At 41.8% G+C, this 25843-nt stretch overlaps 2 protein-coding genes and 1 pseudogene across 3 annotated transcripts in view; 2 read left to right on the plus strand and 1 right to left on the minus strand.

Annotated features, from left to right (window-relative positions):
• The first annotated feature begins 1512 nt into the window (after window positions 1-1512).
• On the plus strand, window positions 1513-5001 carry LOC110532227 (WAP four-disulfide core domain protein 18). Of its 2 annotated transcripts, XM_036988155.1 has the most exons (4): window positions 1513-1848; window positions 2284-2430; window positions 4281-4418; window positions 4772-5001. In XM_036988155.1, the coding sequence occupies exons 1-4, from the start codon at window positions 1701-1703 to the stop codon at window positions 4906-4908; spliced, it is 570 nt and encodes a 189-aa protein (XP_036844050.1). In that variant the 5' UTR covers window positions 1513-1700; the 3' UTR covers window positions 4909-5001. The 2 variants fall into 2 exon arrangements, with proteins under 2 accessions (XP_036844050.1, XP_036844051.1); XM_036988156.1 differs by lacking the exon at window positions 2284-2430 and having other exon boundaries at window positions 1540-1848.
• A 1907-nt stretch (window positions 5002-6908) lies between these two features.
• LOC110531189 lies at window positions 6909-19092 on the minus strand (annotated as a pseudogene).
• Window positions 19093-20105: 1013 nt separating this feature from the next.
• LOC110532228 (phosphatase and actin regulator 3) overlaps window positions 20106-25843 on the plus strand; it is a 54055-nt gene continuing 48317 nt past the window's right edge. Inside the window, exon 1 of the mRNA XM_021615940.2 lies at window positions 20106-20499. Coding sequence (XP_021471615.1) covers window positions 20388-20499 — 112 coding nt within the window. The 5' untranslated portion in view covers window positions 20106-20387. The remainder of the gene's footprint in view (window positions 20500-25843) is intronic.

The following is a 25843-nucleotide window of genomic DNA, read 5'->3' on the forward strand; positions in this document are numbered from 1 at the left end:
TCACAACAATTGAACCGCTCTCCTTGAAGTTCTTGATGATCCAATAAATGGTTGATTTAGGTGCAATCTTACTGGCAGCAATATCCTTGCCTGTGAAGCCCTTTTTGTGCAAAGCAATGATGACGGCATGTGTTTCCTTGCAGTTAACCATGTTTGACAGAGGAAGAACAATGATTCCAAGCACCACCCTCCTTTTGAAGCTTCCAGTCTGTTATTCGAACTCAATCAGCATGACAGAGTGATCTCCAGCCTTGTCCTCGTCAACACTTGCACCTGTGTTAACGAGAGAATCACTGACATTATGTCAGCTGATCCTTTTGTGGCAGGGCTAAAATGCAGTGGAAATGTTTTGGAGTGATTCAGTTAATTTTCTTGGCAAAGAGGGACTTTGCAATTAATTGCAATTCATCTGATCACTATACATAACATTCTGGAGTATATGCAAACTGCCATCATACAAACTGAGGCAGCAGACCTTGTGAAAATTAATATTCATGTCATTCTCAAAATATATTTGGCTCATGAGACAAATGCAATTGGATTTGATTTGAAACATTTCATTTATGAATCATTATGCATTATGGGATGTCACCAGCAGTCCAACAGAAATCCTTTCAGTCATTGAATTACCATCTCATTTGAGGTTCAGTTAGTGTATTTTTTATTACAGTTTCATTGTATATAGCAAATTTCAGCTTGAATGTTAATAACAATTTGGTGGTGCTTATATTTGTCCAATGTTCAAGTGTGTTTTAATATGCATGTGTGAATGGGAATGTGTTTTTTGCATATCATAACTTTCCCTGATACACCTTCAGAGAGTGGTGTCACAGCCAGGATCTGCTATTATCAACAGCAAGCCGGAAGCAATTAAGGTTAAGGGCCTTGCTCAAGAGCACTTTGACAGATTTTTCACCTTGTAGATTTGATCTCACAACCTTTCTGTTACTGGCCAAACACTCTAGCCCTTAAGCTACCTGACACCCATGTAAATGTTGGCTGTATGGTTCATGTAATATTCATCAATTTCCTATCCAAAACCATACAAATCCTTAGTTTTAGGCTAACAATATTTGCTTTTGCTGATGGGTTTAGGGTGGTGTTCCCTTTTTTTGTCCAATTATGAATATCTGTTCTAATTTCTGGGCAACGTTCCTGTCCATTTGGATCAAGAGCAACCCACGTAAAAAGTTCCATATTGTCTCTTTAATAATTGTTATTAGATGTGACCTAAGCAAGTGTTTGATCCGAACTCGGAATGTAAAATGAGGGACATAGGGACCCTGCAGGTCTATTGTTCCCCATGCGTTGGGCTCTCCTTTGGGGTATGTTCAGTTCGAATAAACGTTTGCTACGTTGCGTGACGGTTTGTACTGAACGACACGTTTCCCCAAAACGTTATTGAACAGACTTTGACGTATGTTTGCTCCATTTGGTGGGTGTGGCGGGTGTCACTCACTGAGATTTAATAAGGTGTGGTGGCATGAAGCAATGAGTTAAGTATTTAAAGGGCAGCGGCCTTGCTGGCGTTCATATATATTTTTTATCAGTTATGCTGAGAGCGTTCTCCAACCCTGGCCTGAAACAACAACCCAACCCCTCCGCGTTTTTCAACTGGTCGTTCAGAACTGCCCCGTTTCCGTTTAATTGAACGATGCCCAACGTTTTTTCATACTGAACGCGGTCCAGGTCTCTCTTCTATGAAATCTATTTGGACTATTTGCTCCAAGTACAGTCTTGAAGTCAGCATGGAAATGAATTCGTCAGCGCTTTGTGCTTTGGTTATTGTTCTGTTGGCATTTGATTTGAAAATAATCTCTGCTGCAGAAACTGGAGGCAATTCTACAGGTGAGTTGTTAAAATTACTTTGCATTATTTGTCACTATTTTTCATGAAACAAAGTAAGGCAATTTGATTAGTTATTTTAAGTAGCCATTTGACATGTAGGCCTACCTTTGTGATGTGAGGCACAAGTGACTAGCCTATATAGGCCTAATTGTGTATAGGCTATTTTGCATCTTATTGTGTTGTTTTACTCACTAAAAACACGAGCCAGCCATTATGATTTAAATTTGCTGGTTGAAACAATCCAGCCTTACACTTGGCCATTTTACGCATAGCCTACACTGAATGTGCAGGTACCGAAAATGAACGAAAAAGCTTCTGTTTTTGTAATCCATTGCCGTAATGTTGCTAGAGTAGCCTACTTTGTAATTACACCTTAATTAACTTGATTTGAGGCCGCCCAAGTTCACTCCAACGATTCCTCCTGCTCTCTCACAGTGCCAATCCTCCCAAAGGCAGGTCAGTGCCCGCGGCTTCTGAACGTGGTGCCATCACAAAAGGGATGCTTTTGCGATGAGGACTGTCCTGGAGATGACAAATGCTGCGTATTTGACTGCGGCGCAGTGTGTGTCCCACCTGCCTTCAGTAAGAAGAACCTGACTAGCTTATTAACCTCATCAGGCCCAGGGATACCTAGCAAAAATCTGTTTTTTCACTACTTTCATTGATCTATATGTACAGCCTTCATATTTAGCCTCACAATTAAGTGTTTTACAATTTTATTTTCAGTACAATGAAAGTATTAGTAGAAATGTAATGAAAAAGAATGACACATTTGTTGCCTTGAGTATCATGAGTATCATGAGTATCATTGACTAATGTCAACAACAGAAAATGAGGTCCACCAAACAATAACCTGATAAAAACATTTTTTTTACAGAAATGTTTTGCTTAGTGAGAACTTCATGTCCAACTAGTCAGTGACAACTGTGTGGAGTTTGGAGTTTGTGACAGCAACAATGTGAGCTTATTACAGTATTATAGACATATGTTCGGGGGTGTCCTATGATCTTTTATGTAGAAGAACCTTTGCTTTCTATGGACTCTTGTGTGGCTTGTGAGCTTCGTAGAGGAAAACAGTGCGTGTTCATGAGCGTCTCAGTTTTTTATAGTGGGGTTCATAATAGTTTGTAGCTCAAACCGTTCATAGTTTACAGATGTTTTTGTGAGAAGAACCGTTTTCAGGATCTGCCCTTGTCTCTCAAACACAGCCCCCGTTAATCGCACAAACTAATGGTTGGTATGGGACCATGTCTGTTCCTACAGCCCTTTGTTCCTTCAATTCCCACAGCCCTATGTTCTCTCAGCCCTAAGTTCCTTCAGCCCTATGTTCCCTCAGCTCTATGTTCCCTCAGCCCTATGTTCCTTCAGCCCTATGTTCCCTCCGCCCTATGTTCCTTCAGCCCTATGTTCTCTCAGCCCTATGTTCCCTCCGCCCTATGTTCCTTCAGCCCTATGTTCCCTCAGCTCTATGTTCTCTCAGCCCTATGTTCTCTCAGCCCTATGTTCCCTCAGCCCTATGTTCCCTCAGCTCTGTTTCCTCAGCCCTATGTTCTCTCAGCCCCAAGTTCCTTCAGCCCTATGTTCCCTCAGCTCTATGTTCCCTCAGCCCTATGTTCCTTCAGCCCTATGTTCCCTCCCTCCTATGTTCCTTCAGCCCTATGTTCTCTCAGCCCTATGTTTCCTCAGCCCTATGTTTCCTCAGCCCTATGTTTCCTCAGCCCTATGTTCTCTCAGCCCTATGTTTCCTCAGCCCTATGTTCCCTCAGCCCGAAATCCCCTCAGTTCTTTCTATCTTCTAAACCCAAATGAGAGGAGTAACCTTTTTTCAAAATCTCTCAATATCTATTATTTTTGGAGGAGCAAGGAATGTACCCGTGGTTCAGATGAGGAAAAACTGAAAACAAATATTTTACATTGTGTATATCTTTCACATCCTTGATGGTCTTTTGGTGAGTTGCTCCAATGTTGCATGAATGAATAAGAACCATCAATAACAGTTAAAGATGCATGTGTTTGTACCTTGCATAGAACTTCTCCGATAAGGCATTACATGTATTTTTACTTAAGTAGATGCAAAACAAATATGAATAATAATCTATCTTAGAAAATAAAATGTGTCTGTAATATTGACAAAAGGTCAAGGTCACAGTGATTGCACATATTCAATAGGTCCCATATACCCTTAACTATTATTACTTAACTATTTGTGTAGATGCTGAAATAATCATCTTTTTTTGTAACCTCAGTGATTACTGAGGGAACATAGGGCTGAGAGAACATAGGCTTGAGGGAACATAGGCCTGAGGGAAACATTGATGATGGGGACCTAATATCTAGTCACAAATATGACAGATTTTCAGAAAGTGGTTCATGTCTCTTCATGGTAAGTTGGGTTCCCTGACACGTCTGCTCTGCAAATTGTGTTTCCAAAGCAAAGCCAGGAGTGTGCCCTCGCAGACGATGGGGTTCAGGGATGTGTGCCGAGTTCTGTTCCAATGACAGTGACTGCCCCAATGATGAAAAATGCTGCCACAATGGATGTGGGCATGAGTGCATTGCACCTTACACAGGTATGATATGGTCCCAGAGTGACAGATACACACATTCATTTTTGCTGCATTATTCTGGAAACAAGAAAGCTGGATCTTGTAATGTACATACACATAGATCAATATATTTCACATACACTCTCTTTAGAGCTGAGACACTCAATTAAGAACATTTCCAAGAGCCATGCAGGCACATAGAGTCTATATATATATATATATATATGACCCTGAGCATTCCAGCTATAGAATAAGAAAGATTCCAAGTCATTTTAATTGTAAAACTTTAATGGGAATAGTCATTGTAGGCTGTTGCTACCATAAACCTACAGTATGTTGCTACTTTATAATGAAACACATTTTTTCTGTTGCCTTAGTGAAACCTGGTCGCTGTGCCCTGCCTAAGGGGACCCCCATGTGTGCTGAGTACTGTTACCATGACGGCCAGTGCCCCGAGGAACAGAAGTGCTGCCGGACAACCTGCGGCCACGCCTGCAGTGAGCCCTGCTCATAGGACAGCAAGGTTTGGGTCTGGAGAGAAGTGACAACACTCATAGACTCCTCAAATCATTTCAATAAAAAAAAGAAGAGTTCTCCTTCAAGAAGAGGAATGCTTGTTTTTTTTTTAGAGGGGGAGGGGGGGGGGGTTGTACTTGTTTGTATTCCAATCAATAAAGCGGTATGTGCAGCCTTTATATACATTCCAGTACATGTATTACCTTGTTGGTGGAAATCTAGTTTCCAGGGTGCCTTTTTATGTCGGTGCTGAGCTACAACGACAGATGATGGAACACACTAAGAATGAAAATTGCTCAAGTATGTACACGTTCCGTCTTTCCACCAGGTCAGGGATTTGTCTGGAGCACTTAGGTTTCTAGTGTTACTACACCTCCCCCAACTCTGCACAACGTTTCTGTGTTCCCTGCCAGTGTATACCCACTTCCCTGTCTAAATGGACTGAGTTCAGCAGAGCTATTAAACCGGACATGACCCTCATTAGCCCTGTTTATACCTGGTTCTAACATGCATCCTTTGTCCTGATCCTGCCCACCACCGGAGGTAGTCAGGCACGCATTTGTAGACGGCTCTGGTCAGTGAAACCATTTAAATCATTCTCATTCTCTTTCTCATCATTATCCTGCCCTCTATCATTTACAGGTGGCACAATAGACTTGTGGCATCAATATGTACATTTAAGTAAACATTATATTGAAAGAATATCAGTCAAATCATTTGCATACAGGGATAGACCAGGAAATCTGGTCACAATGCGTACACCTTGGACAGATAGGAGACACATTTTAATACCACGTGCAGACAGATGTCTGAAAATGTGGGCACAATCTGAATGTGGAGAAGATCAGGACACAGCACGCCTGTTAGCGGCAGGTATAAACAAGGCTTTTTATTTGGAATGCTGAGGGCTTTTTTCCCCCCACTCTAGTGCCAAACACATGCGAGAGGAAATTGCTGACTTGCAAAGAAAGAGACCTCTGTGTGTCTGTGTTCTGTTGGAACTTGGCAGGAGTGAGGCCAAGCTTGTTTATAGAGAAAATAATAATCCGCTCCCTCCCCTTCACATACACACTTCCACAGCTGAGGCAAGTGAGATGGGATACAGAAAGTGAACTGGGTGTATTAAACTAGACTAGGGAAAGTGTCTGTTCCATTTTATCTGATAAAGTAGACCATGATATCTGTTCATGATACATTTCTATCTGAAATGTTCTGTAATGGCGGCAGGTAGCCTAGTGGTTAGAGTGTTGGAGTAGAAGCCAAAAGGTTGCAAGATCGCATCCCGAGCTGACATGGTAGAAATCTGTTGTTCTGCCCTGGTTATGAAAATCTGTTGTTCTGCCCTGGTTATGAAAATATGTTGTTCTGCCCTGGTTATGAAAATCTGTTGTTCTGCCCTGGTTATGAAAATATGTTGTTCTGCCCTGGTTATGAAAATATGTTGTTCTGCCCTGGTTATGAAAATATGTTGTTCTGCCCCAGTTAGCCTAGGAACAAGTGGGTTGTCATTGAAAATAACCATTTGTTCTTAACTGACTTGCCTAGTTAAAGAAAGGTAAAATACATTTTTAAATTTACATCTGCCTGAATAGGTCCATACTGTATGGCTCATCATAGAATTATATCAGCTGTTATGTCGTGAAGACTCCTAAACTGGATTACGGTACAGTTGATCCAATCCAAGCTCAGCGGCCAAGTGTTCATCTATCCTCCAGGAGTTCTCTATCAGTCCAAACGTACTGTTTTGGACTGGGATGAGAGAGTCCACATCATTCTTCAAGTGTGCAATCCTTTTTTCTATGTTCTCCACAAGCCTCCATGTATTTCTTCTTTTGAAACCGTAGGACTTGATTTTTTTTAAATAAATGTTTGGACAGTTGCCAATTTTATTAAAAAGACAAATAGCCCAGGTTACCCCATATCTTCAAACATTCTCATGCTGTTTGGTAAAATGTGAAGAATCAACAGCAGTTTTAGTACACAAAAAAATGAGCAGTCTTAAAAAGTAAAATATATTTGTCTTGGTAAATCAGTTCTTAAACAATGCATGGCAAACTTCTTAAATTTGAGTGGTGGGTATCTGTGCTAGAAAGGCTTACCAAAGTTTCCACCATTTTTAGAACACAAAAACGTCAATAAGAAACACAGACAAAGCTAAGACAAATCTGGTCAAATCAATGGCCGTTTCTTGTAGAGATGGTTGGGTTTTCTTCAAGTACAACCATGTTGACTGGTTCTGTGAGCAATTAACGAAACGTTTACAGAAATCCAACTAACTGGTTATGAAAGTTCTGTAAGTCAGTGCACTTAACTTTTCAACATCAACTTAAAGTACAAATATTATTCCTGTTTAGATTGAAGAGGTGCATCAGATCTTTCTAGAGCAATGGCTCATTACTTTTTCCAGTTACAGATATATCACAGCTTGCTGTGATCTGCTGCCGCGTCTGGCAGCCAACTCCCCCCCCCCTTATTCTCTGTTCAACTACACCAGCAGTAGTAGTGCACTGAAGAAACGCCACCCTTTCTGCTCCTCATGGTGAGAAAATGCCTTAAGCGTCCATCGAATCCATGACACTTCATAAAGACTCATGTCCTCCACAAAACAGAACTGAGAGTTTAGTTTTTTATTGCAGAAGCTTCCCATGTTTAAAGTAGCATCTCACTGAAACTTACCTTCACGTTTCCCAAGTGGTGTAATCACTGACCTCATTGCCCCACCGCAAAAATGTGCTTGATAATGTTGTTAGCTTTAGCATGATAGCATTCTGGCCCATCACAGCAGTGGCACACACCTGAGCCTGCGGATGATTTTGGCTAGCCGTTTGGCCAGGCCCGGGCTCCTCCACCTGGAAGGTGTGGGTCAGGAGGTTGTAGAGGGAGCCGTAACCCACGGCCATCACGGTGCAGGTGAGGCAGATGACGTTGTAGGGCATGCTGAAATCAGGAGTGGGCAGGTTCACCAGCAGAGGCTCCGTGTAGACCCGCATGAAGTAACTGGACTCCTCTTTACACGGGAAACTGGGTAGACAGAAATGAATTATAATAACCTATGAGGGTTGGAGGTCAATTCCATTCAAAATCAATGGAATTGAGGAATGATACACTACTTCCAAAAGAAGATTTATTTGGCCTAATTTCCTTAAAAATTGCATTACATCAGGTGATAAACTAAAACACTTAAGACAACTGCTACGTAAGTGTTCAACCTGTACTTAAAAGAAAATAAACAGCCTTATGACTTACAAGCTGCTGAAAAGCGGGCGTTCCTGGGTGCTGTTGGTATCCATGGCGACAACACTGGGCACAGCCAGAAGAGGACTGGCCACCCCACATAGCCTGGTTCCTCTCTAGGTTTCTTCCTAGGTTTTGGCCTTTCTAGGGAGTTTTTCCTAGCCACCGTGCTTCTTTCTACACCTGCATTGCTTGCTGTTTGGGGTTTTAGGCTGGGTTTCTGTACAGCACTTTGAGATATCAGCTGATGTACAAAGGGCTATATAAATAAATTTGATTTGGGCACGAGAGCGCTGATAACAGAAGACCTGAAGCGAGGGACAACATTTCATCAAATATCTGCTACTGGAAACTTGAATATCTGCAGACTACAAGCAAGTGGTATCTCAATTTTAGCCAAGGCCCCATCTTCATTCAGAATCAAAGTCAAGACAAATATTTTAAATAACTTAATTGAGCTTGATTGAGCTTGCTTGGGACAACGGAACCAATAGCGGAAAAACTGCAAATTGCTAATGGAATTTGAAAGATTCCTAATTGTATTTGAACCCAGTTCTGAAGCACAAATCTAAACGCTATGACAGCAATTACAGGCAAACAACACTTCAAAGTTACGACAAAGAGTACATTAACTGTCCAAGTTCCCATTACAATTGGCATTTCTTTAGACAATTTTGACCCGTAGCATAGAGAAATGCATATCTTCTGTTTCTGTAGACTTCTATAAAGTCAAAGTTATACCCGACGTAGAAGCCGTGGTTGGGGTCGGGGGTGTACTCTGTCCACTTCAGGAGTGCCCTCTCAAACTGCACGGTGACCTCGGTCACAGAGTTAGGAGGCAGCTGGACCAACATCTCCAGCAGGTGGGGCTGAAGGCGGTCTTTGGACGGCTGGTAGTGGATGTAAACTAGGTAGAGAAGAAGAGAGGAAACATATATTTATTTGCACAACCAGGAAAGACAAGCAAGTAAGTAAGAATATACACAAAATATCATGAAGGTGTTCCTAATGTTAAGTTGCACCCTGCAGAACAGCCTGAATTCGTCAGGGGATGAACTCTACAGGGTGTCGAAAGCATTTCACAGGGATGCTTCCCACAGTTGTGTCAAGTTGGCTGGATGTCCTTTGGGTGGTGGACCATTCTTGATACACACGGAAAACTGTTGAGCGTGAAAATCCCAGCAGAGTTGCAGTTCTTGACACAAACCGGTGCGCCTGGCACCTACTACCATACCCTGTTCAAAGACACTTAAATGTTTGTCTTGCCCATGTCTCAATTGTATCAAGGCTTAAAAATAAAGACATTACACACAGAAGATACAATTAAAAACATTAACATGTAGTGTGCGTATCTATTAGTTAGACATTTATGATACTGAAGCATGTTCTCCCCATGTGGGCAGATAGGCCTTTCCCTCAAGAGCTATCAATAGGTAGCTTCTTCAAAGTGCACTTCTTCAAAGTGCACAAATCTAAAAGTTAGTTGATCAAAAAGGAACCGGGGTCATGTTCAGTACGGGACCCAACAGAAAATGTGTTGCAACGGAAAACGAAAACCATCGTTTCATATTAGACTTGGCCAGGTAGTCCCTCCCAGTTTTAGTCCGATTTCTTCAGGTTTGGTGCCTAATGAACAAGACCCAGGCATAGGTGAAACAGTGTCAGCAGGTGAGCAGCAGCAGTACTCACTGGGTTTGTTGTCACGACACTTGCTGGTGTGGTGAGCGTGTGAATGTAGAGGCGCAGGTACCAGGGCACGGTGTCCAGCAGGAGCACAGGGAAGGCCCGGTATGTGTGGTGATTGTACACCAGGGTGTGGATCTCCCCCGTCGGCAGCCCGTAGCCCGCCACGTAGCGCTCTCCGTGAAGTAGAGGGCGCAGCATATCTCCTGGTGGCAGGAAAGGAGGGAGCGTCCATATGGTCAATAATACAAATAGAATTACTAAAATAGAATTTCTATTTGGTCTATATATATATATATAATTTCTATATGGCCCTACATCAAAATTCCTTCATATCAGAAAATCTTCCCTTTTCTGTAACACGTACATTACATGATCATACTTCGTAGTAACTGCAAATTATACTATTGCCAACAACATATTAACATGCTGTTTCTTAGTACCAGCATTGTAATTGGATTGAGCAGTTTTTTAAATTAAAATAAATACACAAGAGGAATAGAGATGTTTCTTATTCCACTTGTGTACGGGAAGTGAACATCTTTTCTGGAATGAAACACAGCCCACATATGGAGTCGTGTCCGGTGTCACTCACTCACCACTCTCGGCTGCTCTCTAGCGCAGCAGCATGTTGAGGGAGCGCATCTGTCCGAACGTTGCCTGGTTGGTGAGGTCATAGACCGAGTAGGTTCTCCGATCCCCCAGCACCACAGCCTGGCTCAACAGGGGTGTGGCTGGACTCAATTCAAACTGCTCCCCCTTTTAAGGGGAAAAACAACAACAATCTATTCCTGCTTAACTACCATAGGAATGATAGAGATAAATAGGTTTTCATTCCACAAATACATGTAGCACAATGTCGCAGGGGGCAGGCTTCAGTCAGGGTACGAGAGAACATCTTGAACAGGGACCACTCTGTGGAAACACCCAGTAACCCAACACATCATGTTCATGTCCTCCATTTTGTATGTTTCTAAATGCAGTGACCAGTCTTTTTCATGGAGCTTAGAAGGGCAATGTCTGTACACCACAGTAGAAAGAAATGACTTTTACATGAAAAGTTATGTTCATTATCCCCTTCATGAAATTCACTTAAAATAAATGTAATTTGAAAAATGTACAATTTTCACTGTGCAAAATATAGCTAGCATGCAAATGCACCTACATGAAGCAGTGTCAGAGCAGAAGATACTGTACATCTTGGCAATACCAGCATGTTTTAGCAATAGTGTGGTGATACTACACTGAACAACAACAAACAAGAATGTTACTGAGTTAAAGTTCATATAAGAAAATCTGTCAATTGAAATAGATGCAATAGGCCCTAATCTATGGATTAGGGCCTATTGACTGGGAATATAGATATGCATCTGTTGGTCACAGATACTCAAAAAAAAGGGAGGTGTGTGGATCAGAAAATCAGTCTGTATCTGGTGTGACAACCTTTTTGCCTCATGCAGCGAGACATCTCCTTCACAGAGTTGATTGTGGTCTGTGGAATTTTGTCCCACTCCTCTTCAATGGCTGTGTGAAGTTTCTGGATATTGGCGGGAACTGGAACACCCTGTCCTACACGTCAATCCAGAGCATCCCAAACATGCTCAAATGGGTGACATGTCTGGTGAGTATGCAGGCCATGGAAGAACTGAGACATTTTCAGCTTCCGCGAATTGTGCATAGAGCCTTGTGACATGGGTGTCACGTTCTGACCTTAGTTCTGTTGTTACAGTGCCATGCGAAAGTATTCGGCCCCCTTGAACTTTGCGACCTTTTGCCACATTTCAGGCTTCAAACATAAAGATATAAAACTGTATTTTTTTGTGAAGAATCAACAACAAGTGGGACACAATCATGAAGTGGAACGACATTTATTGGATATTTCAAACTTTTTTGACAAATCAAAAACTGAAAAATTGGGCGTGCAAAATTATTCAGCCCCTTTACTTTCAGTGCAGCAAACTCTCTCCAGAAGTTCAGTGAGGATCTCTGAATGATCCAATGTTGACCTAAATGACTAATGATGATAAATACAATCCACCTGTGTGTAATCAAGTCTCCGTATAAATGCACCTGCACTGTGATAGTCTCAGAGGTCCGTTAAAAGCGCAGAGAGCATCATGAAGAACAAGGAACACACCAGGCAGGTCCGAGATACTGTTGTGAAGAAGTTTAAAGCCGGATTTGGATACAAAAATATTTCCCAAGCTTTAAACATCCCAAGGAGCACTGTGCAAGTGATAATATTGAAATGGAAGGAGTATCAGACCACTGCAAATCTACCAAGACCTGGCCGTCCCTCTAAACTTTCAGCTCATACAAGGAGAAGACTGATCAGAGATGCAGCCAAGAGGCCCATGATCACTCTGGATGAACTGCAGAGATCTACAGCTGAGGTGGGAGACTCTGTCCATAGGACAACAATCAGTCGTATATTGCACAAATCTGGCCTTTATGGAAGAGTGGCAAGAAGAAAGCCATTTCTTAAAGATATCCATAAAAAGTGTTGTTTAAAGTTTGCCACAAGCCACCTGGGAGACACACCAAACATGTGGAAGAAGGTGCTCTGGTCAGATGAAACCAAAATTGAACTTTTTGGCAACAATGCAAAACGTTATGTTTGGCGTAAAAGCAACACAGCACATCACCCTGAACACACCATCCCCACTGTCAAACATGGTGGTGGCAGCATCATGGTTTGGGCCTGCTTTTCTTCAGCAGGGACAGGGAAGATGGTTAAAATTGATGGGAAGATGGATGGAGCCAAATACAGGACCATTCTGGAATAACCTGATGGAGTCTGCAAAAGACCTGAGACTGGGACGGAGATTTGTCTTCCAACAAGACAATGATCCAAAACATAAAGCAAAATCTACAATGGAATGGTTCAAAAATAAACATATCCAGGTGTTAGAATGGCCAAGTCAAAGTCCAGACCTGAATCCAATCGAGAATCTGTGGAAAGAACTGAAAAGTGCTGTTCACAAATGCTCTCCATCCAACCTCACTGAGCTCGAGCTGTTTTGCATGGAGGAATGGGAAAAAATGTCAGTCTCTCGATGTGCAAAACTGATAGAGACATACCCCAAGCGACTTACAGCTGTAATCGCAGCAAAAGGTGGCGCTACAAAGTATTAACTTAAGGGGGCTGAATAATTTTGCACGCCCAATTTTTCAGTTTTTGATTTGTTAAAAAAGTTTGAAATATCCAATAAATGTCATTCCACTTCATGATTGTGTCCCACTTGTTGTTGATTCTTCACAAAAAAATACAGTTTTATATCTTTATGTTTGAAGCCTGAAATGTGGCAAAAGGTCGCAAAGTTCAAGGGGGCCGAATACTTTCGCAAGGCACTGTATGTCTTTGTTTTAGTATGGTCAGGGCGTGAGTTGGGTGGGTTGTCTATGTTCCTTTTTCTATGTTTTGGGATTTCTGTGTTTGGCCTAGTATGGTTCTCAATCAGAGGCAGCTGTCAATCGTTATCCCTGATTGAGAACCATACTTAAGTAGCCTGGTTTCACTTTTGAGTTGTGGGTGATTATTTTCTGTGTCAGTGTTTGTGCCACACGGGATTGTTTCGTTTGTTTCTGTATTTCACATTGTTATTTTGTAGTTTAGTGTTCATGTAAATAAAGTATCGTTATGGACACTTACCACGCTGCACATTGGTCTGACCTCTCTTACTCCTCGTCAGAAGAAGAGGACAAACGTTACAATGGGGCGATGCATTATCATGCTGAAACGTGAGGTGATGGCACGACAATGGGCCTCAGGATCACGTCACGGTATCTCTGTGCATTCAAATTGCCATCAATAAAATGCAATTGTGTTCGTTGTCCGTAGCTTATGCCTGCCCACACCATAACCCCACCACAGGGCACTTTGTTCACAACGTTGACATCAGCAAATCTCTCGCCCACACGACGCGGTACACGCTGTCTGCCATTTGAAACTGGGATTCATCTGTAAAGAGTAGACATCTCAACCGTGCCAGTGTCCATCGAAGGTGAGCATTTTCCCACTGAAGTCGGTTACAACGGCAAACTGCAGTCAGCTCAAGACCCTGGTGAGGACGATGAGCAAGCAGATGAGCTTCCCTGAGACGGTGTCTGACAGTTTGTGAAGAAATCCTTTGGTTATGCAAACCCAGTTTCATCAGCTCTCCGGGTGGTTGGTCTCAGACGATCCAGCAGGTGAAGAAGCCAGATGTGGAGGTCCTGGGCTGGTGTGGTTACATGTGGTCTGCAGTTGTGAGGCCAGTTGGACGTACTGCCAAATTCTCTAAATCAACTTTGGAGGTGGCTTATGGTAAAGAATGGTAAAGAAATGAACATTCAGTTCTCTGGCAACAGCTCTGGTGGACATTCTTGCAGTCAGCATGCCAATTGCACACTCCCTCAAAACATCTATGGGATTGTCTTGTGTGACAAAACTGCACATTTTAGAGTGGCCTTTTATTGTCCTCAGCACAAGGTGCACCTGTGCAATGATCATGCTGTTTAGTCAGCTTCTTGATATGCCACACCTGTCAGGTGGCTGGATTATCTTGGCAAAGAATAAATGCTCACTAACAGTGATGTAAACAAATTTGTGCATAACATTTTAGAGAAATAAAATGTCCGGGATCTTTTATTTCAGCTCATGAAACCAACACTTTACATGTTGCGTTAATATGTTTTGTTATGTCCTTTTCACACTATCAAGTCGACGTACACTGTACTGGCTCAGATATTTTCCATTCATGTCCACGTTTCCAGCAACTATATGGTGGAGGCATAACCAGGCCAGCGCAGTACAGCTTGGCTCAGCTCAGTATGTGAAAGGGGTATAATACTGAATGAGGAGAGGCCTCTCTCACCTCGTTTGCCCTGGCCAGAGGAGTGCAGGTCAAACACCACGTTCAGTGTCCGTTTCAGCTCCCATGCTGTGGACTTGCACTGCCAGTCCTGAAACAACAGTAGCAGAGTGTCATATAAAGGCTCGGACTAATCAACAGTGACAGGTTTTTCGAACGGGATTACAAGTAGGATGGAAGGTGAAATCAGTGGCTTGGTATTTTCTACAGGATTACTTTAGAAAGCCAACACAAATAAAAGGTTACTTTTCTTTGATATGTCTGACCACATGATAAAAGGTTATAGTATTCCTCATAACTATGTAGCTATAATATACAGTTGAAGTCAGAAGTTTAAATACATTTAAACTCAGTTTTTCACAATTCCTGACATTTAATCCTAGTAAAAATGGTATGTCTTAGGTCAGTTAGGATCAACACTTTATTTTAAGAATGTTAAATGTCAGAATAATAGTAGAGAGAATGATACATACATCTGAAGACTGTATATACATACACCTCACCTGACACACAGGTGTGATGTGTAGAGCCTGGGAGTAGAAGCTGCTGTGGAAGACTTTCTCAGAGTTCATTAGGACTGCCAGACCAGTCTAGAGAAAGGAGATGGGCAACATGAAGAACATGGTTAATCCCCACACACGCATGAACGTACACGCACATAGACTTTAAGTCCATTCCAATAAAAGGATAACACTACATGCTAATGGTTTTAAAATAATCACCTAACCACAAATCAGGGTTTAGTAGGGCACGACGTGCAAAATAAATAAGAGAATGGCCATTTTAGAACAAGTCCAGGTAGTCCTTCCCTCTTTTAGTCTGTTTTTTTTCCTCCCCTGTTTAGTGCCGAATGAACATGAAGAAGGAAGCCTCCGCACCCTTTTTCAGATTTAGTATACTACAATCCTACGCTTTTGGTAAATGTGACATTCATAAGACCATCCAACATAAGACGGACTGGTACCTTGGCGCCGCAGGGAAGGAGTTTCTTCCACGGCGTCAGATTCTCAGTACAAACGATCTCCCGTGGCAACACAGCATTAGCGGAGAAAGCGCTGGTCCGTTACTGTATAGCAGAGGACGTATACAGGACACACATACAGGTGCATGACACACAGGTCCACATCAACACACTTTATGTCACATCACAACACTTAGCATTATGGAGAATTACACATCAACACGGTATAGTACTGTATTATTAAAGATGTGAAACTATCTAATTCCAGAACTGTGTCATGATTCCTTTGAGTGCATATGCAAAGCATTGGTTGGCCCGTGGTCTTGTTCAATAAGGCATACCATAGAAAAGTGTTTCTTATTAGATAATTACAGATGATACCTGCCCATTTCAGATTGTTTTCTTCCATTTGATCCCTTATGAATACGAGCCTGATCTCTGTTCAGAGGCAAGCTAGCTATTGTAGAGACTTGGGTGCTTACTGTCACGAGAATTAGGTTCTCAATGATCATAAACCAATTCATTTAAATTACTCAGTCTGTGACCGGGATTTGTAAGATACTGGTTGGAATGAAAACAGACAGAGGCCCAGTCCACAATAGTCAAATGTTTATTCACGGGAACGTTCTGGTGTGCACAGTACAAAGACCTTCATTTTATAGTGACACACATACTTCCACACAAAACATTAGGTATCATAAGCCCACACTGTCCTGCTACCCAGCCGACAGAGATTAGGGGAGTCCGTGAGAATAGCTTCTTCCCGCCCTCCCTCAAGATAGGGAGAGACCCTGGGAAGTTCTCGGTGCCCCCAGCCAAGGACGCCACCGAATCTTGCTCGGCACCAAATCTTGCTCAGACAGTCTGTTATCAAGATACTAGACATATTGTCACCAAAACATTAATTCTGACTAAGAATTACACTCCCTGATATATAATTCTACTGACTAAAACCAAACACAGCATTAAAATAACCTAATGATTCTAATCAATTCCATACAATCATATGGTTTCAGAGTTATGTTTCACAGTGTAATATTCTAATAATTTATTAAAACATATTCCATTAACACTTACCATTGCCCACGCCTAGAGGCTTGAAGGAGGCACTGGGCTGCACCGTGTTGGTGGAGTCAATGAAATTCAGCGAGGCACAGACGATCCCTGAGAGGACGTTGGTCAGCTCCTTCCAGGCAATGTCCACACTACAAGACAATGGACGAAATTACATCATTCAATAGAATTTCAATGCTAATATAGTTTGGGAGAAATGGCGATGGGTAAAATGGCAGTATCTGCCACCAGTGACAAAAAGACATGGCTGTGAAATGTTGTGACACATTCCTGGTCAAAGACTAAATAGGCCAAATGAAAGTGGTGCAGGCTGTCACTACAAAATGGGTGAGACTAGCGCCACACATACGTATGGATATATTTGACTACCAACCATGATGACAGATATATAGCTGCTATGTTATCTTCAACAGTAAGGAAAGTGAAAATGTGTGGCTAAATATACAGAATATACACACTCACTCAGTTACAGTGTCCTGACACCATTCCCACAGTTCGGCACCAGGGGGCGACGGTAGGAAAGGCTGGCCCCACTGCATGGTCCTCCAGTAGCCCTGAGTGAAGGAGATGTGGAGCTCACTCACAGAGAACTTCGAAATCACCTGGCCCAGAGACTTCGGGAAGAGTTGGTAGTATAACACTAGTATGTTGACTTGGACATAACTGTCGGGCAAATTAGGCATGGGGCCTAAATACTGATGACAGTGAATGCACAGCAAGTTACTCTGATTAATCAGCTCGCAATAGACAATTAATTGGTATATACAGCCTGGAACTAATGCCTGCAAAATTGTATAAATATTCCTTACAAGCCAGAATGTTTAATAAAATTACATTTCAACTTACTCTACCGGTTGTCTGTGCTATTTGTTCTTCTGCTGCTCGAAAATTGATAGAAAAATATACACAGGAAAGTATTGTTTACCCAACTTTAGTTAGCTATTAACGAGAGAACCTATTGAAACAAGCATGCCATGACAATGAACATGGTATATTCTGAACCAGGGGAGGACAGAGAACAATCCACATATTTTTTAATTTTTTAAAATTGAAATAGGAATTTAACATTTCAAAAATAAAAATCACAAAAATGTTTTTTTTAAAGTGTTGATTGTTCTCCGTCCTACCCTGATTCAGAATATACCATTGTCATGGCATGCTGGTTGCAATAGCTAACTAAAAAGTCAGGTAAACAATTTCCTGTGGATATTTTTGTATCAATTTTCGAGCAGCTGAAGGACAAATAGCACAGACAACCAATAGAGTAAGTTTAAAACGTAATTTTATTCAACATTCTGGCTTGTAAGGAACATTTACACAATTTTGCAGGCATTAGTTTGACTGTATATAATCAATGAATTGTGTATTACAAGTCTGATTAGTCAGACTAAGCAACAGTCAACATAGCCTACCAGCACTAACACCTTGTTCAACTATTCAACTCCTCAAGCCATTGATTGATTGGTTGGTTGAATCAAATATGTTTAGTGCTGTACTGGAACAAAAGCCTGCACTGAGGGTCTACACTACAGGACCTTGACTGAAGATGCACTGATGGCTAGTGTCCCAGTGTGGCTACTAGATAGATGACTAGAACATTATGTTATTGACCCAAATATAATTTCAAATCAAACTCTTTACCTTTATTTCCTCGGAAGAAGTCCGTATCCCACAAGGTTCGGAACTGGAAGCTGGCGTAAGTATCCCCAGAATGCAATGGTCTGATCACCAACTCTTCCTGAAACCGGTCTTTTTCGGGCGGTGGTGGAGGGTCGTCTAGGGTTTTCTTGGTGTCGGAGACATGGTCAACTTTGTCGCTTGGAACATCTACTATGTTCGTTTCGAGGGAGTCCCGCCTCACCTCTTCCGCGGCCTCTTGGATTTCGTCTTTTGCGGGAGGTGGTGGAGGTCTGTCACAGGTTTGAACATGGTCAGCTTCGTTGTCGCTTGGAGTATCTGTTAACGATAGATTCGTTTCGACCTCGGTAGCCTCCCATTGCCTCTCCTCTTCCACGGCATGGGTTTGGCCCTCGGCATCTTTCACCTGATTTGTTTCTTGTACGTCTGCTGTAACAAACACGTATACTAATCCACAAAGAACGAACGCCAGCATATATACATTGCACCTGTGCGCTTTCATTTTCCCGACTGCTGAATGACTGCGCCTACTTCCTTAACGGCGTGTCATGTTGACCAATAGGATTAAATAATTGAGTCTATTATGGACAATCATCACTGCGCAAAAGATGCGCATAGTGACTGATCTAAACTTGCTTTGTTACCAGCAATATTTACATCGGATTCATTGTTTGATAAATTTAACATATCATATGTTGATGTAACAGAATAGGATAAATTAATGTAGCTGTGTTTTTCATAGCTACACAGTCAAGCTGAGCAGGATGCTTTATATTGTTGCTTCCTAGGCCTTTAAACCAGTAGCCTGATATACTACATTTCCCTTCATTTCTGTTAGTACTCTCTCTACTTATAGACAATAGGCCTTGGCTACTGATTTCCTTTCAGCCAATAACACTAGGCCTATCCAGCTGTTTTTTCTTAAAGCTGCAGTTGGCAACTTTTTGTGTGACCCAACCAAATTCACATAGAACTGTAGTTATAGATCTGTCATTCTCATTGAAAGCAAGTTTAAGAAGCAGAACGTATGTAAGTTATTTATCACTTGCTAGTTTCATTTTTGCGTATTTTACTGGTATTGTACACCAGCTTCAAACAGCTGAAAATACAATATTTTTGGTTACGGAAAATATATTTCACAGCAGTTTAGATGGTACCATGTTTCTCTACACTAAAATTGCTTGTTCTGTCACAAACCGATATTAGGGAACTCTTAGAATTTTAGCAACAGGAAATGGTGGAGCAATTTCTACAGTGCATTTTTAATCCCTTCAATGCCATTCATAATTACATTGAAATATTAGGATAAATTGCAGTATTTAAAAAAAAAATTAAAAACTTTTCAAACTCATTGTAGTCCTGAGATTTCTTCAATTAACCAATTTAACCACGTCTTGATGTTCTGCTCTATTCACCCTCATCACCATCCATGCTCATAGTATGTGGATATTAAGATCATTCGAATTGGCCAAACCAGCTTCAGAAATCATGAATGCTTTGTTGACATTGATGTGGTGACAGAAAGTACATTAATAAATTCAGATGTTGTATGTAGGCCTAAACGTGTGTTGCTGGTTACAATGGCTGCATTCACACAGGAAGCCTAATTTTGATATTTGTTTCTCACTAATTGGTCTTTTGGCCAATCAGAGCTGAAAAAGATCTGATGTGATTGGTCAAAATACCAATTAGTGGGGGAAAAATATAAAAATGGGTATGTCTGTATAAAACGGCGTATAAACGCAGCCGATGTTGCGAGCAAAACACTTTAAGCCATCCAACTGATATTTACCACATTCCCACTTGGTTATGAACGCAGGAATATAGATGGGCACATCCGTATCACCGCTCCCACGTCCACACGCGCTCCAACATACTAGGAATTTCTGCTCAGCACCCATGGCCCCCCATTAGATGCTCAAAGCCGCTGTTGTCATAACGAATTATATCTGCACTACTGCTGTTTACTTCTGAAGTTGCCTGCCTCTGGTAGGGTTTTCAATATTTTATTCAGAATTCCTGTGCTCTATCCCTATGGCTACATCCGATGGAAATGGAATAGACGGCTGTCTTTTGCAACGAGGCAAATCTCAAAGTGACCCAAACCTACTCACCGAATCCAGCATCGATCTAGTGCACAACACAGGTAAGATAGGCCTACATATTTTGTTGTCGGGATATTCTATAGGCTATGATATTGGAGTTGTATTATAAATCTAATCGCTTTGGTATTGCTAAATGGGATATGAGGACCACATCGGAATAATAAGCACTCCATGCTTCCATTTGACAGCAAAACATTTCATAAAAGTGATTCTCTGAGAATTGAGAGAAATATCCTAACGCGTTTGCCATTTTCATCCAGTACTATTTAAAATGAATGGATGCTCTCCCAAAATACGCTATTTGTGCGTAATGTTTGGAGCCGTATACGCGCATAGCCCAACTGGTTTTGCAGTAAATGTGCTGATTAGAAATTAACTGTAGGCTAGCCTATACTATACTGCAAAGCCTATTTTACACAAACCCATAATATTTAATGTATTGCTACATTTATTTATTGGCCTAATAAGATTGGACGCGAAGATGACACAGCCTACAGTGAAGAAAGCGCTTGTGGTGTGGTCAATCATTTTAGGCGAAATGTCTAGACGCTTTTTTCGTCGCTAGGTTATATTTTGATTCGTTACATTGAGCGCACAGACACTCCCACTGTGCACAGATGTTAGTTCAACGTCTAGTTTTTATTTACATTTGGTTGAGTTGTCAACTAACGTGAAATCAACCAAACATGTGACCCAGTCATTGGATTTAGGTTAGATTTGGGTTAAAATTCCCTTATTGATGACTTTTTGCAAATCCGATCCGTTTTCCAAGTTGATTCAACCAACGCATACATTCTGTTTGGTTGAAATGGTGTGAAAACACGGTTGATTAAACAATGTTTTACCCAGTGGGCAGACATTTAATATGGAATTGGTCCACCCTTTGCTGCCATAACAGCTTCCACTCTTCGGGGGAAAGCTTTCCACTAGATGTTGGAACATTGCTGCAGGGACTTGCTTCCATTCAGCCACAAGAGCATTAGTGATGTCGGGGACTGATGTTGGGCCTGGCTCGAAGTCGGCGTTTCAATTCATCCCAAAGGTGTTTGATGGGGTTGAGGTCAGGGCTCTGTGCAGGCCAGTCAAGTTCTTCCACACCGATCTCGACAAACTATTTCTATATGGACCTTGCTTTGTGCACAGGGGAATTGTCATACTGAAACAGTAAAGGGCCTCCCTCAAACTGTTGCCACAAAGTTGGAAGCACAGAATTGTCTAGAATGTCATTGTATGCTGTAGCGTTAAGATTTCCCTTCACTGGAACTAAGGGGCCTAGCCCGAACCATGAAGAACAGCCCCAGAACAGTATTCCTCTTCCACCAAACTTTACAGTTGGCATTATGCATTCAGGCAGGTAGCGTTCTCTTGGCATCCGCCAAACCCAGATTAGTCCATCGAACTGCCAGAGGGTGAAATGTGAATCATCACTCCAGAGAACCTGTTTCCACTGCTCCAGAGTCCAAAGGCGGCGTGCTGTACATCACTTCAACCAACACTTGGCATTGCGCATGGTGATTTTAGGCTTGTGTGCGGTTGCTCGGCCATTGAAACCCATTTCATGAAGCTCCCGACGAACAGGTTCTTGTGCAGACATTACTTCCAGAGGCAGTTTGGAACTCGGCAGCGAGTGTTGCAACCGAGGACAGATGATTTTTATGCGCTACACACTTCAGCACTCGGTGCTCCCGTTCTGTGAGCTTGTGTGACCTACCACTTCGAGGCTGAGCCGTTGTTGCTCCTAGACGTTTCAACTTCACAATAACAGCACTTACAGTTGACCGGGGCTGCTCTTGCAGGGGAGCAATTTGACGAACCGACTTGTTGGAAACGTGGCATCCTATGACGGTGCCACGTTGGAAGTCACCGAGCTCCTCAGTAAGGCCATTCTCCTGCCAATGTTTGTCTATGGAGATTGCCTGTCTGTGTGCTCGATTTTGTACACCTGTCAGCAATGGGTGTGGCTGAAATAGCCAAATCCACTAATTTGAAGGGGTGTCCACATAATTTTGTGTATATATAGTGTATGTATTATGATTATTTGAACAATTTCCTTCAGCATAAGCCTGGGTTTCGGATAGTAGCCTATATTGGACGCTCATTCCATGGACCCTTGCCCATCCCAACTCAGCCATTGCGTTTGACAGCATCAATTGGTTCCCATGCTGAGCAGATCAAACAGTCCTATGATCAATGACCCTGCGTTCCACATGATGTATAGGATCAAAGACTTCCACATCTGTGCAGCCCTACAGAACATCGATTCACTGTGGCGTGGACCATGCAGGTGTGCACGGGGCACCTTGAGTAATCATTAGACTATTCCCCTTTCAGTTAACCTACCTCTCAGCTGTTTTCACCTCTATGGCTGTTTAATCACTTTCCCATCATAAACAGACATGCCCTCATTCTCTACAATGTTTATCAACCAAGCGTTTTTATTCTCAAGTGCTTTTAGACAACGGCAACAGGCCTAATGGCGTTTTGTTATGATGATGGGCCTATTTTTAACACCGTTGCATAAAATATTTTATTGGACAGTTTAGTGTTCAACAGCCGTGTCTGTTGATGAAGACAGTATGTTTATGGCATATTTATGGATTGAGTGGGTTCTTCTTCACCATTTACTGGTCTCTCACACTCTCTCTCACACACACACACACACACCGGTCAGGTATGCATGATTCACAAAACCACTGTAGTCTATTCATATTTCAACCAGCTATCTGTTTAGATCCTTGTTTCTTGTTGCACATTTACAACTGTCTCTACCATGTTCATTCATCAACCTTACACAGCACCGTTTTTTTATGAAACTGCTCCACTTATGGCTAATCTAATTGTCACAAACCTGTACATTTTTTTTTAACGTCCATTCCCAGGGCACAGCTAATGGCGCATACTGTCAATGCAGTTCATTCAAGAGAACAGTAGCAGCGGCTGGTGACCAAAAGTACACAAGGGTCCGTCCTCAGTTTATCGTCACTGTGTAAGTGTCGCAGAACTCTCGGCCCGCGGTCTTTGCCAAAGGATTACTAAGCCTTTTACGCAGTGGCCTTTGCAGCTGCAGAGACTGACACTGTATTCATCCACTTCGTTAACGCCATAGAGAGAAGACAAAACACGAGGACAAAGACACCGCATTAGCTGTAGAACGTTCAAGGCAATTTGACCCTTCATCCTTGCTGAGGCAATGCACTGTACCACTACATTTGCTTTATTTGAAGGGCTTTGTATTTTATTTTAAGCACAATGGGTGACATGAACGGGTTTAAACAAATACTTACAGCCTGAGATGTTGTTGCCAGGCCAGGATGTTACTTTGAAAGGTTTTGCACCCAGTCTGAAGACATTTGTGGAAAACACTACAGGGTCTTAAATACGCCACTTAGAATGTATATGTAATGCCATGCATGGTTGACATGGTAATGGTTCCCTAAAGCCCCTACCGTTTAATCAGTTTGTTCAGGCACAAGTCTTTTACCCACTCCTGCTAATACCAAGTCACTTTAGTGCAAAGTCTCACTTACTGTAGTCTCTTAGCAATCTGACCATTGAGGCAACGAAGCATGGGATGCTTTGCACCCTAGGAGAATACCATGTAGGGGGTAAGGATTAACAAAAGCTCAGGTGCACAGTGCTCCAGTCGAGAATTGGTCCCTACCTACATCCCCTACACTGTAATTAAGTCCTAGTACACTCAGATCTGGAAGGACTTGACTGGTGTAAGGTGAAGCTCAAATCAAATAAGTTTATTTGTCATGTACACAGTTTACAGCAGGTTTAAAAGGTGCATTGAAATGCTTATGTGACAATTGATAACACTATGGGCTACTGTATGTTTAAGCTTAAACTCTATTGGACCAGTTTGGTTCATTACTGGAGCAGTAGGGAGAAATGAACCGCACAACTGAATAATTTAGGCAAAGAATGCTGGCTTGTATTTTGGGAAAAAAAATACTTACAAAAAATGAATCACCTTTAGTAAATAGTGAAATTTGTACATTGAGCTCAAAATGATTGCAATACATCAGTAGTACAATCTACTTATATTGGCCATATATCCTGCCTATAGTTTACTAGGGTGCACCCAACTCTATCTTAATCTGAGGGTCTCTCAGATTTCAATGTTCTGTAGCAATACAATAAACATGAATCCTCAGAAAAACACAACCCAATTCACAATACTGACTTATAAACCACTATGACATGGAATCAGATGTGAGTGACTATGCCTATCAATAAACACTAAGGTGCTTATAACAACCCCACTGCAATGTATGATGCAATGATGTCTGTCAAGAAAAATTCTACCACACCTTAGTATGGCAGTGCAAATTCAGTGTTCTCCAAGGAAAATAAATCTTTGCATGCAAATATTATTGATGTCCTGGGTTCGGGCAGCTCGCCATCCTTGGTGGAAATGAATCCATACTCAAAAAACCTTACCTGTTTTACAAACAGGATCATATATATATATATATATATATACCAGTACCTTTCATATTACCACTAATATAGTACATTTCATATAACCATTAATATAGTGCTTAGCTTTATCTTACAGGACTAAGAAAATAAAACTTAGTCAAAATGCTTTACACTTTAACTACAGCACTAGGCTCACGTGGACTGAACAATAGACTAGCCCGGGCAAATAAAGTACAAGTGCTTACGAGCACGAGCTTACGAGCACATGTAATTTCTTATAAAGTAATCTAAAACATAAGTGTACCAAAATGGATTATGATACTAGCTAATCACATTTTATAAAAGTCTGAAAACTAAAATAGTTCGCCATGCATGTTCACTAACATTTGCTATTTAAATTGATTGATAGCTGAGCTAGCCTAAATGTTAACGGCTTGTGCGTATGCTTGGTTCAGTATGAACATGCACAAAATGTTAGCAATAGCTTAGCCAGCCTAATCGCTAGCAGCTCGTTCTCCATACGAAAACTCACCAAATCCTAGCGTCAAAATAAACTGCTCGTCATGCAGTTTAAACAATATGATTGGTTACTGGAATCTCACTAGTAATGATAAGTATTCAACATTAGATGACCTGCGTTACAACCTCTCCTCTTGAAGGTATGCACGTCCCGTTGCATCTTCTTGTTGGCTGTATGGTCACTTGATGACATTGCACAGGAAACCCTTTTAACTTCTGATTGATCAAATCCATTCAGTGAACTTGTGAGGGCTGCACTAAACCCTTGGAACAAGGACTGACGAACAAAGGTTAGGAGGTTTCCAAACTGAGAGTACCTTTCTGGTCTCGCTCACTGCCTGAAAGAATCCCAGACAGCGCTGTCAGTTTCCTCATGTTGCTGTTTACTATTATTTTTCTCCAGAGAGAGTCAACTGGAGCATGATCAATGGGGACATT

This window comes from Oncorhynchus mykiss, chromosome 9 (assembly GCF_013265735.2).
Source record: "Oncorhynchus mykiss isolate Arlee chromosome 9, USDA_OmykA_1.1, whole genome shotgun sequence".
NCBI lineage: Eukaryota > Metazoa > Chordata > Actinopteri > Salmoniformes > Salmonidae > Oncorhynchus > Oncorhynchus mykiss.

What these genes read in the sequence shown, in the direction of transcription:
- LOC110532227 (XM_036988155.1), top strand. Translation starts at nt 1,701, where the DNA reads ATGAAATCTATTTGGACTATTTGCTCCAAGTACAGTCTTGAAGTCAGC. An exon ending in GTGTGTCCCACCTGCCTTCA is followed by an intron (nt 2,431 to 4,280) that starts GTAAGAAGAACC and finishes GTGTTTCCAAAG; the next exon opens with CAAAGCCAGGAGTGTGCCCT. An exon ending in GTGCATTGCACCTTACACAG is followed by an intron (nt 4,419 to 4,771) that starts GTATGATATGGT and finishes CTGTTGCCTTAG; the next exon opens with TGAAACCTGGTCGCTGTGCC.